At 42.8% G+C, this 14408-nt stretch overlaps 1 protein-coding gene across 3 annotated transcripts in view; it reads right to left on the minus strand.

Moving 5' to 3' along the window:
• LOC138981490 (serine/threonine-protein kinase 10-like) overlaps positions 1–14408 on the minus strand; it is a 106114-nt gene that overhangs the window by 19932 nt on the left and 71774 nt on the right. For all 3 annotated transcript variants that reach the window (XM_070354429.1, XM_070354428.1, XM_070354430.1), the window contains exons 13-16: positions 6501–6624; positions 4859–4987; positions 1797–1943; positions 906–1035 (exon numbers count right to left, since the gene is read on the minus strand). In XM_070354429.1, the coding sequence (XP_070210530.1) occupies positions 906–1035; positions 1797–1943; positions 4859–4987; positions 6501–6624 (530 nt within the window). The remainder of the gene's footprint in view (positions 1–905; positions 1036–1796; positions 1944–4858; positions 4988–6500; positions 6625–14408) is intronic.

Raw genomic sequence — 14408 nt, forward strand, 5'->3', positions numbered from 1 at the left:
TTGCAATTTCAATCTGAAGTAGAATTTTTCCACTGACTTTACGAACATTTCTGACCGATTTTTTTTGTCACCACAAAATCGCTTGAAAGTTTTAGCTGTGTGAACAGTCTATGTGGCTCGCAGATTTTCAGTCAAACTTCTCCCGTCAATAAAAGAGGGCACACACAATCAGCTACAAATCACCTCAAAATTGGCTAAGAAGTTGATCAGTGCTCAAATGAGGTTTTGACTTGGCTGAGAATCTAGTGAAAGTCAGTTGATAATAGGGGTTGGGGTATACAGAAGTCGGTTGAAACACGGCCATATATCTGCTGCACTATCCAAAATAACAATATTAACCTCTATTTATTACGCAAGGCAGTAACTATATTTATCATACAAGGCAGTAATTAAGGTACTGTTCACCTTTCAAGAAGTTACCTGAGTATTCATCAGGCAAGCCAGTAATTTGTACTTAGGCCTAAAAAAAAAAATAGGTGTGGTTACGGTAACCCGACCTACCCTATTTTTAGGGGCCGATCCTATAACTTTTTATTACATTTGTCAAAAAAAAAAAAAAAAAAAAAAAAACGAGTGCAAAAAACGCAATGAAAGCAAAAGCGCCTGAGTTGCACACTTATTTCCCTGTCAAGTAGGTTTAATTTGTACACATTAGAAAAAAAAGTAAAAAAAAAAAAAAAGTGATTGCCTACCTACCTACCCTATTTTTTTTGGCTATGTTACCGTAACCACACCTATTTTTTTTTTTTTGTACTTATCATGCAAGGTAGTAACCTATATTGCTCATCTTTCAAGAGCTCTTGTTTCTGCTGCAGGAACTCACTATCTAAAAGAACAATAACTTATATTTATCATGCAAGGCAGTAACCTATATTTATCACTCAAGGCAGTAAGTTACTGCTCACCTCTCAAGAGCTGCTGTTTCTGCTGTAGAAACTGGCTCTCCAGCAGAGCGATCTTCTGCCGATGCTGATCCGCCAGCTGCCGCATGTGTTTCTCCAGTCTCTCCGCCTGTGCCTCCATGAACACACGTTCCTGTAGCATAGAGTTGATGGTTAGTACTTTGGATAACTGATAGAATTTGCAAACTGATTATCACGCCATGAACTGTGGAGAAAGAAACTGTTTTTAAACCAGAACAAAACAAAACAAACACTCTGTCTGAAAACGACAACAAAACAAAAGTGTAAAATCAATTCATAAGCAAGGATAGATCAGCCAAGCTCAAGTTCACAACTAATATAAGCACTGACTAATCAAAAACAGATTCTTTTCTCTGAAAGACAGAACTTCGTTTCACTAGCTTGTATCTCACTCACAGGTTGGAGAACAGCTGACGAAAAATGATATTGTCAAATCACAGAAGTGTGATCGACAAGAAGAAGCTGATGAATAAGCTGATGAATAAACACTAGGTAGGCCCTGTTGGGATCTGTCAGAGGCAAAGCCCTGGTGGGAGGCCCTGGAGTTTGAGGGGGGGAGCGCGAAGTTTCCACTCAGTAGATTTTAGCAATTTTAAAGGCAATTTTGGCAGGCTCAGCTGACAGCTAGAATACACACGGAATGTAATTATAGAACACAAAAAGAAAGATTGCTCCTTGATTATCTTCTTCGTACAACTTTTCTTAGTTTCTCATGTACAAATTCTTTTTTGACTCAGGAAAACAGTTGTTCGACTCCACAGAAAAACTACAGATCCGAGGAGAGTTTCCCAGCCCTTGATCTGTACAGCTAACTACCAGCACGTCAGGCAACACATCCCTGAATGGGAATCCACCTTCTCCTGTAAAACCCACCTTCTCCTGCAGTTCGATCTCCTTGGCCTCCCGTGCCTTGCGCATGTTCTCCTTCTTGTTGTCTCCCTTGGGCATCATGTCCAGCTCCTGTTTAAGCAGCTTCATCTCCTGCTTCTGCTTCTCGCGGAACATCTTCAGCTCCTTCTCCTGAACACACATAGAATGGGGAGGGGGTGTAAAGTGGGTGTTTGTGTGTGGCTTGTCTTTTTGTGGGTGAATGGTTGTCTGCATTAATTTGCCAGCTACTGTCTTTGAGGCATACTTTTGTCTGAGAGAGACGAGTATGGGAGGGAGAGGGGAAGGGAAAGAAAAAAAGTGTGTGTTCATATCTGAACCCCCTCTCTCTCTTCCTTTGTGTGCGTTCTATCTGTTATAAAGGGAGAGCCGCTATTGTGTTTGGATGGCTTCACCTATGGCTTCAGTTTTTGTCCGTTTGAACTTTTCTTGTTGGATCTTTTGCCGTGACGAGATTTTGTCCCTTGTAGCTTTTGTATGTCGATCTTACGTTGTTCGCGCAATTTTCATTTGAAACTATGTCATGAATCCCATTTATATATGCACACACAAAAAAGCATGCTCTGATGTGTGTGTGTGTGTGTGTGTTCGCGCATCTACTATATAATACTGGTAGGATTTTCGGTGGTTTTTCGATTCCTGTTACCAAACCGCGCGGATTTGTGCCTTCTCCTTCGGTTGCTATGCCAACGTGACCCAGGAAATCGATTCCGCTAGGTCCCGACTTCCAATTTTGTCCACGAACAAAGTTTCAAGAGGTTTGTCTCGCAAATTTGAGCAGACACCAGTGAACTTTGACCTGAACTTTGACATCGCGGCGAAAGAGATCTGTGATTGGTTCTTCTTCTAAACACTACATTAAACACTACGCGACCGCACCTCAGACGAACCTAGCTGTGTGTTTTATTTCTCTACCCCAGACGAACCTAAAATAATAAGAAGATAGATAGATCTGTTTATCTGTTAATGGAACTCCAAAATATTCCATAGATTTGTTTACTTAATTTTTAAAAGATAAGTTCGAAACATTATCACCCGATAAGTCGCCGTATAACCTTATAGGTTCCAGCGACTAAATATTTTCCCCCGGTTCAACCATAGACATGTACGTCATCATGATCTCCCCTTAATTTGACCGTTATTTTGGCTGTCTTAGTGAAATGGTAAGATATATCTCTATGTTTTTTACATGTAAGTGTTCGGAAAAAATACAGTTATAGCAGCTATGTACAAAAATAAGCAGCATATGCTCTTTTCGCCAAAGTAAAGTCCTTTTTTCTTCTGGTTTCTTATATGTGTCACAGCACACCGCAAGCTTTTAGGCGAATAGCAAGTGAGTGGTATATATATATCATCAATTTTATAGTAGATAACGGTGTAAATTACTTACCATGTTCATGTCCGTTATACGTTTTCCATATTCCATATGTGTCATTTAATTGTGTATTGCTTGATGCCATGTATGTGTGTGTTTGTGTACATGACTTTAATTAAGCATGGATGGATGTGTGCACTCGATTGTGTGTGTGAACCATGTATATATTTTCTGTTGTCAATTACATATGTTATACTATGCGTTTGAATCATTAAGTATTTTAGACGTCATACTTTTTTTCGTATCTTCACGATGGCTTTTTACCCGTTTAAATTTTAATGCTTCCAACTTTCAAAGCGCTGCACGGCTGGGAAGAGATGCGCACTTTTATCACTGTTGTTCATGTAGACGTAATCATGGATTCATGCAAACGTCATACCTGCTGTATTTTATTTTGTTTGTTTGTATAGTCGCGTGCGGTCGCGCAGTCTTTTTGGTCAGTTCCGATTACCTCCCATTGATGCGAAAACCTATATGACTGTTTTTTGTTATTTTTCTCTCTGTTAATTCACCAGTGGCTATGTAACATGTGTTATACCTTATAGGTTCCAGCGACTAAATATTTTCCCCCGGTTCAACCATAGACATGTACGTCATCATGATCTCCCCTTAATTTGACCGTTATTTTGGCTGTCTTAGTGAAATGGTAAGATATATCTCTATGTTTTTTACATGTAAGTGTTCGGAAAAAATACAGTTATAGCAGCTATGTACAAAAATAAGCAGCATATGCTCTTTTCGCCAAAGTAAAGTCCTTTTTTCTTCTGGTTTCTTATATGTGTCACAGCACACCGCAAGCTTTTAGGCGAATAGCAAGTGAGTGGTATATATATATCATCAATTTTATAGTAGGTAACGGTGTAAATTACTTGCCATGTTCATGTCCATTATACGTTTTCCATATTCCATATGTGTCATTTAATTGTGTGTTGCTTGATGCCATGTATGTATGTGTGTGTGTACATGACTTTAAATAAGCATGGATGGATGTGTGCACTCGATTGTGTGTGTGAACCATGTATATATTTTCTGTTGACAATGTTGTCAATTACATATGTTATACTATGCGTTTGAATCATTAAGTATTTTAGACGTCATACTTTTTTTCGTATCTTCACGATGGCTTTTTACCCGTTTAAATTTTAATGCTTCCAACTTTCAAAGCGCTGCACGGCTGGGAAGAGATGCGCACTTTTATCACTGTTGTTCATGTAGACGTAATCATGGATTCATGCAAACGTCATACCTGCTGTATTTTATTTTGTTTGTTTGTATAGTCGCGTGCGGTCGCGCAGTCTTTTTGGTCAGTTCCGATTACCTCCCATTGATGCGAAAACCTATATGACTGTTTTTTGTTATTTTTCTCTCTGTTAAGTCACCAGTGGCTATGTAACATGTGTTACAGAATTGCACCGGTGTAAGGGTTAACATTTTATTTTTCACCAAGAGAATATAATTCATTATATGCGGGATAATGTGCGGGGGGGGGGGGGGGGGGGGGGGGGAGGGGTGCAAACAACATTTTCACAAGCACATAACCAACAAAATGACATCGCATGCGCAGCACACAAAGTGCGTAGCACGGGTACCACTAGTTTACTATTAGTGTGTGTAAGACTACGACGCCACTGCACACATGAACGTGAAGTGTGATGTAAGGTCTCTGTCTCACCTGTTCACCCTTGATACGCTTGCCTGTGGTCTTCATGTCTTGTTGCTGCATCAGCTCGGCCTTCTCCACCGCCTGCTTCTGCTGCTTGGTCAGCGTCTCCATGTCCTGCTCGTAGTTCTTGATCAGGTTCTGCACACACACCGCATTTAACATCATGTTAACAACACACCACATATACATTTTAGTACAACATTACATAAACACTCTGTGACAGGGAGACTACTGTGTCAGCCTTCACAGCAGACTCTGCAGTTGATTAGGGTCTGGCTGCTGCTGTCCCCTTGTATGTTCTTGGGAACCTTTGTGTACCCATAACAGTACTGTTTGTATAGGGCTAGGAAATTAGCTCTGCAGTTCTCAATCCTGTTTGACTGGGCTTTGCCTCCAAAGGTGATTGTTGTGTTCCGACACTTGGTTAAAACTTTACCATACAAATTTCAGTACAGTACTATGCTACCCTTCCAAGGTCATAGAACTGAAAACAATCACTAAATCCCAGGTGGTCACCTTGACACGCCACAATCTTCTAAACCAGCATCTGAACAGACGATTCCACCTCAGGTGCCCTTGCCAATGTGCCCATGCCGAGAAGAAGCAGAACGACACGCAGAATATTGCATTTTCATTACTTTATTGTCCCTTCGCTGGGAAATTCGAGTCACTTCCTCCCAGTGGAAAGCTAGGAGCAACAGAGTCGTGCTACCCAGGTGTATGCGTGTTTAGGTGTAGCCACCTGCACTTATGGCAGAATGATCGAGGTCTTTTAGTTTTACGTGCCTCAGTGGTGACACGGGGGTGGAACATAGATACCGCCTCCGAGTCTGCACATAAAGTTGACCCTTGTCCGTCCCGGCCCGGATTCGAACCTGTGACCAAAGGATCACAAGTCCAGTGCTCTACCAACTGAGCTACCGGGCCCCATCCTCCAGGACTGCAGGTGCCTACAAAAAAATGAGGGAGGAGATCCGGCCAAGCCCAACCACCCTTGAGGACAAACTTCACGGATCTGAGGAGGATTTGCAGAAGATGACTAACTTCATCTAGAAGCTGATCTTCAAGTATGACAGACAAATGAGAAGAAGATCCCCGATCAGCATGTCCATATCCTGCTTGTAATTCTTGATCGGGTTCGGCATACAAAGGCATTTCAGATCATGTCACAAAATGCTACACCAGATCGAATCACACCACACTTACAGGTCAGGGTCTTCCTATCTTTGCCCAAAGTGGTTGCATGCTACATGTAGTACCTTTTGAATAGTGAGCCATTTGACAGTGCACTGTCTCTCAGGGCATCATACTGACAGATAATACACTGCCGGACACTTATTTACCACATATCACATCACTTCAGTTCCAGTCTGCAAGTCTTGCTCATAATTCTCATTTAAAATGTGCACACTTAAACATGCACAGAAACAATTTTGTTCAATACAGTTTTACCTTTGCATATAATTATTAATTCATATTACTTCAATTAATAGAAAAAAAAGAAAAACTAAATTACAGTGGAATCCACTTTTAAGACTCCCTCCCGTTTTAAGATTGACCGTACTGATCGTATTCTAGATAACCATGCGTACAAAATACGGCAAAATCGTATGGGTTCCCAGGTCTGCAAATGGGAAAGCGGGATCTTTACCTGCATGTCCATCTCAAACTTGCGCTCCTGGTTTTCGGTGGACACCTGGTTCTTGTAGAGCAGGTCCTGGTACTGCTTGTTCTCTTGCTTCTGCAGCAGCTTCAGCTCTCTCAGATCTTGCTTCCTGAACACACACAACAAATACTCTCTCTTAACAATCTGTGTGACTTCAACCTGTTGACACGTTCTTTCAGCAGAATTGTCAGTAAAGCGGGTTCCACTTCTGCAGACAGATCTGCATAAGATCACAACTACAGTAAGAGACATGGGCAAAAAACAAAAACAAATAAACACACAAATAAAGCAAATCAAAAAAGAAAAAAATCCAAACAAAATCAATCACTAACAAAACAAAAACACACACAAAGAACAAAGCAGTAGGCACAACATAATGAAGATGTCAAGTCTTTGGGCTAGAAATTGTGGAACTTTCAGTGTTTGAGTTTATTCCCCTTACTGTTTGACAGGCTCAACCCACACTGCAACTATGTCATGGCTGATGAGGCACCAAAAAAACCAAAAAAAAAAAAAAACAAGAAGAGCAAACGCTCGATCGAGTCACTTTCGCAGTTCTGAATATTATATGAGGCATCAGATGGACAGGAAGAAATTGCTATTCACAACACAATGAGTCACGTTCACATAAAATTTGAGCCCGGTCACTTTTATAGTTTCCGAGAAAAGCCCAACGTTAAGTTGTGTGTTGCCGAACAGAAAAGGCTAGTTATCTCCCTTGTTTTTCTGATAACGTTCGTAAAAGGCTACAGATGTAAATACTTTGATGTAAAGAATAATCCTACAAAGTTTCAATCACATCCGATGAACTTTGTCAAAGATATAAAATGTCTAATTTTTCCTTTGACGCTGACCTGTGACCTTGAAAAAGGTCAAAGGTCAACGAAACCATCGTTAAAGTGTAGAGGTCATTGGAGGTCACGACTAAACAAAATATGAGCCCGATCGCTTTGATAGTTTCCGAGAAAAGTCCAACGTTAAGGTGGTGTCTACGGACGGCCGGCCGGCTGGCCGGACGGCCGGCCGGCCGGCTGGCCGGCCGGACAGACTAACACTGACCGATTACATAGAGTCACATTTTCTCAAGTGACTCAAAAAAAATGAAAGAGCTAATTTAGCATATAAAACTCTGCAGACATACAGAAGATTCAAATACAAACTAACTGGACACGCCAGAAATTATGTAACAAATACCAGGATCAAGCTAATAGGGTTGTTTACTGCTTCTATCTTGTTCAGATTTATTCCCTGGGCATGTTGTTTTTCTCAGACCTCCTTACTCTCATGTGCATGCATTTGTGTGTGTGTGTGTGTGTGTGTGTGTGTGTGTGTGTGTGTGTGTGTGTGTGTGTGTGTGTGCGTGTGTGTGTGTGTGTGAGAAAGAGAGAGAGAGAGAGGGGGGGGAGAGAGTGTGAGAGAGAGAAAGCAAGATACAATCTAGAGAGAGAGAGAGACAGAGACAGAGAGAGAGAGAGAGAGAGAGAGAGAGAGAGAGAGAGAGAGAGAGAGAGAGAGAGAGAGAGAGAGAGAGAGAGAGGGCCCGTTAGACAGTGCAGTGTTGAGAGTGACAAACATGACAGCCTCGGGTCAGGATTGTCAAAGGAAGAAGAGAACAGCATGTGTCTAATTCCACCCTGGGCTGTGAATTAATTGGGACCCAAACAAGTTGAAGATACATGTTCTGTGAATTTTGTTTACAGTGAGATGCACAGGGACCTTCAAGGGCAGTCAAACACGAAGAATTCCAATAAATAAAACCACATGTTTACGATTCAAAGCATGGACTTGCTCTGCAGCAAACCTGCTGTGAAAAATATAACTGCAACTGCCTTGGAGCCAGGTTTTGAAAAGAGTTCACCAGGGTTTTAAGTAAAGTTATTATCGAGGGACAACTCAGGTTCAACCCTTCCGTGCACACTCCATGACCAACCTTAAAAAAAGTTGAGTAAAGCTGAGTGACAGACGGCCCCAAGGGATGTTTTTCAGATATGGAGTTTCAATCCATTCATCACTGAAGTCGACCCAGCTAATGCAGGGAGAGTGGGGTGGGGGTGGAGGCGATGTCTTCAATTTTCTCCCAACAAGTTTGAACAACTAGCGTTCCCTAGACATTTTACTTTTTACAAGACACATTGTTGCCCAACCATCAGGTGTTGTCTGAAAAAGATGCATTGCCATTTTCCTCTTGGCCGCTGACATGCTAGCTAGCTTAAACGACATACCACTGCACCTGGCGGGGACTACAGGTCATGTGATATACAAAAAGTCAAACTTGCAGACACAATCTGAAACCATGCTTCCCGCAATAAAATCGGTACCCATCCTCCCCCCCTTCCCCGTCAATACCCCCTCGCCACTTCACCTCAGGGGACGGATGCAAGTGCATCAGCATTTGTTAAGTTTTTCAATTCTTTTCAAAAGCATGCACACCAGAAGCAGCCAGCTAGAGACAGATACCCCCATCTCTCTCTCCACAGCAACCTCCCTCCGGGGACAAATGCCCCTGCCAGTGCATAAACAAGTTTTGCCCCCCTACTTCCACCTCAACCCCAGTACCCCCCCCCCCACCCTCTTGCTCATGGCCCTCTCCTCTCCCTAGCTTGCGCAATGAATACACTGTATTTGTATGGCGATTATGTGTGTATGTACAGTGGTATGCGTGCATGTACGTTCTTATGCACTCTAGCATTTGAAGATACCTTTCTTCCTGTTTAAACCATTACGTAAACCATTACAGATTTGTCCTGGCTTTTACACATAAGATCAAAGCATCCTTCTACTTGGACGCGTAGCAAGTTTCAGTTTGTGATATTATATCAGCACAACTTCCAACTCTGCACAAGAACCAGCCAGGCAGTAGATTTGTAGTATTTGTTCATGCAGACGGATACTCTCATCCCATTACGTAAAAGCCTGGACAGTTCTGTGGTGGTTTACACGACCGTTTACATGAGTAGGAAAGTAAGTGTAAAAACTCTGTGACCTATAAAGTGCTGTTCACACGGCTGACTTACAACTAACTTTCAAGCGGTTTTTGTCAGAACAAAGTCAGTAGAAAATCGCTGCCCGTGTGAACAGCGCCAACACTCACACTAGTTTTCTCATCCGATTTGCACACTCGGGCATGTCCGGTCGCATTTGTTGTTTACTGGCTAGATCTAACCAATTGGGAAACGCCATAATAAAAGTCTGCTCCAACTTGCTTTTAAATCACTGCGAAGTCAGGCAGCGTCCAGATAATTATTCAAGTCGCTCTTAAATCGAAACTATGTCGGGACCGTTTAAATTGTCAACTCTTTGCCGACTTGGTCTCAGCGACTCCTGATCGACTTCAAATCAAATACAATTGGCAGAAAGTTGTTGCAATTCTGCTATGTGAACCGCACTTAACGATCACCAATGGAGTGCATCCCTTCGGGCACTCTTTCTGGTCGCGTTCCTCTGCACTGGGGTCATCAACTCTCACGCAAAACATATGCAACCTTCTCACCCACACAATTCGCTTCATTAGCCTTCCCAGTCCTGTAGGGAATGAACATGTAATTACCCTAAGAACTATGATAGCATGCCTCTGAGAGAGGGAGAGAGAGAGAGAGAGAGAGAGAGAGAGAGAGAGAGAGAGAGAGAGAGAGAGAGAGAGAGAGAGAGAGAGAGAGAGAGAGAGAGAGAGAGAGAGAGAGAGAGAGAGAGAGAGAGAGAGAGAGAGACGGTGTCGTATTGACGCGAAACACATTGGCATTTTATTCGATTAGCCTAATTAGCTGCCACAGCAGAGGAAATACCAGGGGGTCGCATCGCCGTTACCTGACAGTGTGATCAGTGGACAAACATTTCTATCTGGCTACTGCTGTTGCTTTTGTTAGAGCACTTTGACATGATAGATTGCATGATGAAAATTCATGCCTATTCCAGTCAGGAACACCACTGCTGAGTGTGTAAAACATTGCCAGCCACACCTACACAGCCGACATTTCATGCTCGCCGGGGGTCATTGCAATATTGATGACTCAAAAAGAAATAAAACCATGTTGAAAAAAAATATGATATTGATGACTCGTGATGCGAGGTCTTGTGTGGAAGAACACATGCGGTCTGATAATTGTAGTGCTCCAAAGTGTAGGTCAAGGGAAAGTACAAGTGACAGTCAGACACTCTAGAAGAGAGAGAGAGAGAGAGAGAGAGAGAGAGAGAGAGAGAGAGAGAGAGAGAGAGAGAGAGAGAGAGAGAGAGAGAGAAGAGAGAGAGAGAGAGAGAGAGAGAGAGAGAGAGAGAAGAGAGTGAGTGTGTGTTGGTGCTCCATATGATGCACTTTTCTTTGATCTGCACTTTTGAGCACTGCCATGAGAGTGCATGGGACTCATCACACCTTTAACGAGCGACAGAGATCAAATACTTCTTTTTTGGAAACACACACTCTCTCTCTCTCGCTCTCTCTCGCTCTCTCTCTCTCTCTCTCTCTCTCTCTCTCTCTCTCTCTCTCTCTCTCTCTCTCAATTTTGTTTGAGACCTCGGGCGGGGTATTCAGAATGTGCAATGTGGGGCAACAACATCAACATTCCTCTTCCTAATATAGCAGCTGTCTGTGTTTTTGTTGGATGACTGAACCAGCCTGAGTTCTACTCTGCATGTAATAAACCATTCTTGGGGAGAGTTCAAAAGAAAAACGACGAAAAAACCCCACTACCACCATCAGAAAAGAACAGAAAAGTTATTTTCGGGTTTTAACACCAAATTGTTCCAGCGAATGCAATGCTCGAAGGCGACAAAGACAAGCAAATTACAAAAAGAAAACTCACATTCTGCAGAATGCTGACGATCAAGCGCTATTTCTATGAATAATTTGGACGCTAGCTAGATCGATGCAGAAAGTATTGTGTGAACAATGACATCGTGTGGAGACGGTCAGTTCGGTGCAGGGTGCGGGAACAGCAAGTCGGAATGGGGCAGCGGATACATCGTGGAGCAATTTAAAAAAAAATGGGGGGGGGGGGGGGGGATGCATATTTAAAACAATGTCACATTTCATTCCGTTCCAAAAATGTATCAGGAAGTTCACACACACACACACACACACACACACACACACACACACCGAGTCTTCCCCTACCCCCTTCCCCCATCGCAACGAGCTTTTCAGTGGCAGTACAAGGACACAGAGGAAGTCAGCAGGACGTCACTTCGGTCATTGTAAGGGAAAAGGGTCAGGCAAACTCGCCAGCAAACTACTGGCAAAGCAACTACTCTACGTCCAGTCAACTAGCTAGCGCTTTGGCTTGCACAGGTATTCTCGAACCTCATCTCAGTCAATACCAAAGTTGGATCAAAACGATGAGCACTGTCTTGTTCTCTTTCGGACGAAAGAACACCCAATGTAACTGTTTCTTTCTTGTTGGGATCAAAACGATGAACACTGTCTTGTTCTCTTTCGGACGAAAGAACACCCAATGTAACTGTTTCTTTCTTGTTGGGATCAAAACGATGAACACTGTCTTGTTCTCTTTCGGACAAAAGAACACCCAATGTAACTGTTTCTTTCTTGTTGGGATCAAAACGATGAACACTGTCTTGTTCTCTTTCGGACAAAAGAACACCCAATGTAACTGTTTCTTTCTGGTTGGGATCAAAACGATGAACACTGTCTTGTTCTCTTTCGGACAAAAGAACACCCAATGTAACTGTTTCTTTCTTGTTGGGATCAAAAACGATGAACACTGTCTTGTTCTCTTTCGGACAAAAGAAAACCCAATGTAACTGTTTCGTTCTCTTTGGGATCAAAACAATGAAACACTTTTTCTGTTGGGATCAAAACGATGTAACACTTTCTGTCTTTTATGCGGTGGTGGGTGAACAACCAGAACTTGGCAACATGAGTCTATGTCCTGGCTTTATTGTATCCAGGATGACTGTAGAGAGTTCTGTGAAACCCGACCCCTCCCAATATCAAAACGACGTAACATTTTGTCCCCTTTTGTCTGATGGTGGGTGAACATCCAGTACTTGGCATCAGGAGTATGTACGTTGGATTAATCACATCGGAGAGAGCATTGTGAAAGATGACCTTTCACAATATCAAAGTTGTTTGGAATGACTGAGATGAGAACAAAGTCGAATCAGTACCTGTACGTATGGATGGGGTCACCGACCATATAAACATTCATGGGGTGGGCAAGGCAGGGGTTGGTGGGGTGAACGTGAGAATCTTGACCTAAGTTGCACTTAATCGCCAAGGAACCATCTCTCACCAGAATCCGACGGACATTTCAGTGATACCACTTACAGAATAAAGAATACAGATTCTCTTATTGCCCGTATTATGATGAATTTGCGTTAAAGCTTGCGGTAACACACACTAAAAAAATAAAAATAAAAAAAGGACTTAGATTCATACACACACAGACCACAGAAAGGCTGAGGGTGGGTGGACGAGGACATGAGGGCAGAGAGAGTGGGTCATCACCTGATTTCCGGATCATAAATATGTAAGAAGAAATTAATCCTTGATACCAACAAGAAGAGCAAACGCTCGATCGAGTCACTTTCGCAGTTCTGAATATTATATGAGGCATCAGATGGACAGGAAGAAATTGCTATTCACAACACAATGAGTCACGTTCACATAAAATTTGAGCCCGGTCACTTTTATAGTTTCCGAGAAAAGCCCAACGTTAAGTTGTGTGTTGCCGAACAGAAAAGGCTAGTTATCTCCCTTGTTTTTCTGATAACGTTCGTAAAAGGCTACAGATGTAAATACTTTGATGTAAAGAATAATCCTACAAAGTTTCAATCACATCCGATGAACTTTGTCAAAGATATAAAATGTCTAATTTTTCCTTTGACGCTGACCTGTGACCTTGAAAAAGGTCAAAGGTCAACGAAACCATCGTTAAAGTGTAGAGGTCATTGTAGGTCACGACTAAACAAAATATGAGCCCGATCGCTTTGATAGTTTCCGAGAAAAGTCCAACGTTAAGGTGGTGTCTACGGACGGCCGGCCGGACGGCCGGCCGGACGGCCGGCCGGACAGACTAACACTGACCGATTACATAGAGTCACTTTTTCTCAAGTGACTCAAAAAAGGGTTATTGTTGCCATAATAAGGACATCCTGTTGCAACAGTTTACTGTCAATTCCTGAGTGCAAGGTAGCACAAACGTGCACATGAACATAATGAAGCTGGTCTGGGAAGAGGGGCGGGGACGTAGCTCTGTTGGTAGCGCGCTGGCTTTGTAGCCAGTTGGTCGCTATCAGCGTGGGTTCGATCCCCACGTTCGGCGAGAGATTTATTTCTCGGAGTCAACTTTGTGCAGACTAGACTCTCTTCGGTGTCCGAACACCCCCGTGTGCACACATGCGCACGAAAAAGATCCCACGTTCACAGCGAAAGTCTCAGGGCTTGGAAAACACGAAGACACGCATGCATCATCTCTCGTCTCCGATTATCATGATCGTATTTCGATACTTTGACGAGACAAACCCAATGCTGGTGTGTCGAAGAAGACAGCCACAGCGGGCTTGTTCGAATCAAAGTATCACACCATATCTTCAACGTATTACCAATACCTGTCCCAATATAGACCAGTTGGTCTAAGAGGACGTTAAACCCTAATAGTCAGTCGGTCTGGGAAGCAACGATCAGGGATGAAAGTTTAGGCTGTTAAAAATATCCACAACGGGAAACCCTGCTTAGAGGCCAAGTGGAGCTGATTTGTTCACAGTGTTTCTGTAGCAAAAACCAGCATCACGTGCCTGTGAACTTGGCTGGTCAGCCCGAGACCTGGCTTCATTGGTAACACGCGACCTTTCAAAGGATCAAGAGCATCTGCACATGACATGATGTTGACAGTACCGCAGAGAACTTGAGGCTTCCAAATCTAACTTCACCCCAAAAGTGTT

Source organism: Littorina saxatilis, linkage group LG12 (genome assembly GCF_037325665.1).
Source record: "Littorina saxatilis isolate snail1 linkage group LG12, US_GU_Lsax_2.0, whole genome shotgun sequence".
NCBI lineage: Eukaryota > Metazoa > Mollusca > Gastropoda > Littorinimorpha > Littorinidae > Littorina > Littorina saxatilis.